The sequence below is a fragment of the Fragaria vesca genome, linkage group LG5 (genome assembly GCF_000184155.1).
Source record: "Fragaria vesca subsp. vesca linkage group LG5, FraVesHawaii_1.0, whole genome shotgun sequence".
Taxonomy (NCBI): domain Eukaryota; kingdom Viridiplantae; phylum Streptophyta; class Magnoliopsida; order Rosales; family Rosaceae; genus Fragaria; species Fragaria vesca.
The window spans coordinates 16,493,911-16,497,086 of NC_020495.1; the positions used below are offsets into that span (position 1 = coordinate 16,493,911).

Consider the following 3,176-nt stretch of genomic DNA (forward strand, 5'->3'; position numbering starts at 1 on the left):
AGAAAATCATCTCTATGGTACTTAATATCTACTGTCATTCATATTGACATCGTTGGTTATGAAATTTGTGTCAGGTATGATATGATTGGAAATCTTATAAACTTGGAAATCTTCAGTACCATGATATGATTGTTTTCTATTCTTCACAGGCTTAACGCTGGAATGAGATGGGGTTCTATTCTTCCGTGATACAAATGGACTTCTGATCAATGTTAGTTGCTATAATCACTTCGTGTACATATCTATCTAAAGTAGGGAAGGGACCGATATTCTGCGAGAGCCCAAATTGGGTAGATATTTCTGTATGCTGCATAGTGTAACATGGCATTAACATTGAAAAGCCCCATCAGTTCCTGTCATCAAGAGGATAAAGAGAGGAAAGATGAGTAAAATGGGATAGTATCCCTGCTGCACAATGCAGTGAATGCACAGCAGATAACAAACCAAACACAGAATGGTACCTGTTGGGGGAAATCTCCATTTTCCAGTTGAGAATTAATCAAAAGCTTGGCAGCTCTGTGAATGGGAGTAAGGTCTCTCTCCGCCTATTACCAGCAAAACAAAAAGAGAAATATATTAATTTGTGTACTTAATTAGGAGGAGTCATAATGATTAGTAAAGACACAAGGAATTGGCTTAGCACATAGATATCAGTAAATACAAACCTGTCCACCATGAATTAATCCCATTAATCCCATTGCGGTCTGCACCAAGTTCGATCGGTTTCCTTCAAGAGGTGTGTAGATCTGTACAATAACCAAATCCACAGAATATTAGGTTTTTCTTTGGCCAATGATTCAACAGCTCAGAACAATGTTCAGCTATTTTAAAATCTTATGTATACTTTGGGACGAGGCCAGCAGGCCCCCTACATATTCATGTAAAGAGGGGTGAAAAAGAAGGGGAAAAAAACCTTGTTTCTACTAGCAGTATAGCTCTCTCCCCAACCACCATCAGCTGTCTGTATTTTGAGTAAAAATGCAACACCTCTGCGAATTGCCTCACAATTTCTGTACGTCCTGCCAGCAGCCTTCAACCCTCGAATTGCAAACAGTGTTCCATAGATGAAGCAAACTCCCCATTTTCCATACCTGTGTGAAAGCAGCAGCACTAGTACTCCATTTACTTCTTTTCCTTAATTAACCAAGTATGAACATAAACATATCTCAAAAACATGAATCAAAGGGAAATACTACCATGAGCCATCAGGTGTCTGCATGTCTTCAAGGTACCATGCTGCACGAGTGATGAAATCATCGACACGTTTCTTTCTATGCCCAGGGTATAACTTCCTGAATAACGCTAATGCTTGAATTGAAGATGAAGTGCACTCAACATACCTGCAAAGACTCTCAGTTTAGGATTTCAACTAATTTATGAGGATTCATAAAATGATATGATAGGTGAAGAAGTTTACTCATATTCTATGACGACTTCCTCGAAAAATTCTATTGGATTGAACCACTGAAGTAGGGAAAGTGTATGGAATGCATATCAGTGTAATGACGCATAACAAAATCTCAGAACTTTTAAACTTGTATATATTTGTATATATGTATCTATGTATCTCTTGTTTTACCTCCAACCATTGTGGAGCTCCTGTTGGCAGCCAGGCTGATACCCCTCCATTTGGATTCTGATTCAAATCATAAGAGATTTATACTTGTGAGAAAGAACAAGTAATGACTAATGACAACATTACAATTGAGCTAGTTGCTTGAATTAAGTAGAGAGAAAACCTTAAACAGTTCCTGAACTTCAGACTAATCGACACTTTGGTACCTTAGGTTTTTATATTAAGAGTGGAGAACAGAAATGAATTTCAAAAGTATTATATGTTCACTGTCTGAATATAATCTACTGAGCTTGCTGCAACTCCTTCGTAAAGGCCATGATAATCACTACAATGGAGATCATTGTGCAATGAAGGACAAGTAACACTCTAACTATGAATGTGCAGATGGCAAGAGACAATGTGTTTGTTTGTTTTTTTTTTTTCTCATAAAAAGAAAAGGAAACAAACAAACATCTAGGACTCTTCATGGTCGTGGCATCTTCGATTTATATGGGCATGCATCTACTCTTTAACACTTTATCTCTTGCAGTTCGTGAGAGGTCAACATGTTGGAGAATTTCGTAGATAATTCAATTAAGTCCTCACCTGTAGATAAAGTATGACATTGACAGCATCATACAAGCGCTCAGATTCAATTGGTTCACCCACGATTTGTGTCGGCATCGTTGACAATAATAGGCAACACTGTAATATGACACATATAACTAGTAAGCAATATGAGGCTCAGTCCTCAAATGCAGAAAAGCAGAGGAGAGAAAAGTCACCTTCAAAGCCTCTGCAGTACAATCAGAAACTTGCCATCCATGATCTCGGTCAGAGAAAGTCCAAGCACCTTTAGAAATGTGACGGTAATGGGCTACGAAGTCACCAGAAGGATTATCCCTAACCTATAGTAGTGTCACAAGCGAATAAAGATTTTAGCCATCCGACTGTAGAAGAGGTAGGCTTGATGCTCAAAGTTACAACAGAAGAGGAGGATATTAGAACTCGTTAAGCATGGAAACCTGAGATTTGTTTAGGAACTCATGTGCTTTTTTAAGTACAGATCCAAGTTCATCAGTGAGATTTCCAGCAAGTAAAGCTTGAATAGAGAGACTTGCATCCCACGTCTGGCTACCAAAACTCTACGCACATATAAAGTACTACAATTATATGGTGACTATGGTCCAACAAGGACCTCCAAATGAATCCTGAGCTTAAAGCTGTGTAGAATATATTTATGCAGACCTGCGTAGTTATTCCATCTTCTGCAATCCATATGTAATCTGCAACTCTTGCAAGATGCTTCTTAAAGGATTCTCCATTCCGATCTTCAACCCAGCAAGCAAGCATCATTAATGGCTGGCAAAAAATACTGAAGTAAGATACATTATCAAAAAATAGATTTTTTTACACAATATCTGTCACATCCTGACCCTTATATTTTTACCTTATTTACTAGCGTGATTATAATAAGAATTTTACCGTCTCGATCATTGAGTAAATAGTTTAATTGGTCCCTAGAGGGGTTTCGGGGACGATTATGTGCGGAGGATTATTAGTATGAGGAAAATACGACGACGGTAAAAATGGTAAATTTTAGCTAGTAAAAGGTAATTTT

General features: G+C 37.9%; 1 protein-coding gene across 1 annotated transcript in view; it reads right to left on the bottom strand.

Annotated features, from left to right (window-relative positions):
• Nucleotides 1-242: 242 nt before the first annotated feature.
• LOC101290872 (beta-amyrin synthase-like) overlaps nt 243-3,176 on the bottom strand; it is a 9,098-nt gene continuing 6,164 nt past the window's right edge. Inside the window, exons 2-12 of the mRNA XM_004301467.1 lie at nt 2,804-2,961; nt 2,581-2,700; nt 2,341-2,463; nt 2,162-2,260; nt 1,580-1,636; nt 1,418-1,464; nt 1,197-1,340; nt 914-1,091; nt 666-746; nt 462-545; nt 243-353 (exon numbers count right to left, since the gene is read on the bottom strand). Of these exons, the coding sequence (XP_004301515.1) occupies nt 243-353; nt 462-545; nt 666-746; nt 914-1,091; nt 1,197-1,340; nt 1,418-1,464; nt 1,580-1,636; nt 2,162-2,260; nt 2,341-2,463; nt 2,581-2,700; nt 2,804-2,961 (1,202 nt within the window). The remainder of the gene's footprint in view (nt 354-461; nt 546-665; nt 747-913; nt 1,092-1,196; nt 1,341-1,417; nt 1,465-1,579; nt 1,637-2,161; nt 2,261-2,340; nt 2,464-2,580; nt 2,701-2,803; nt 2,962-3,176) is intronic.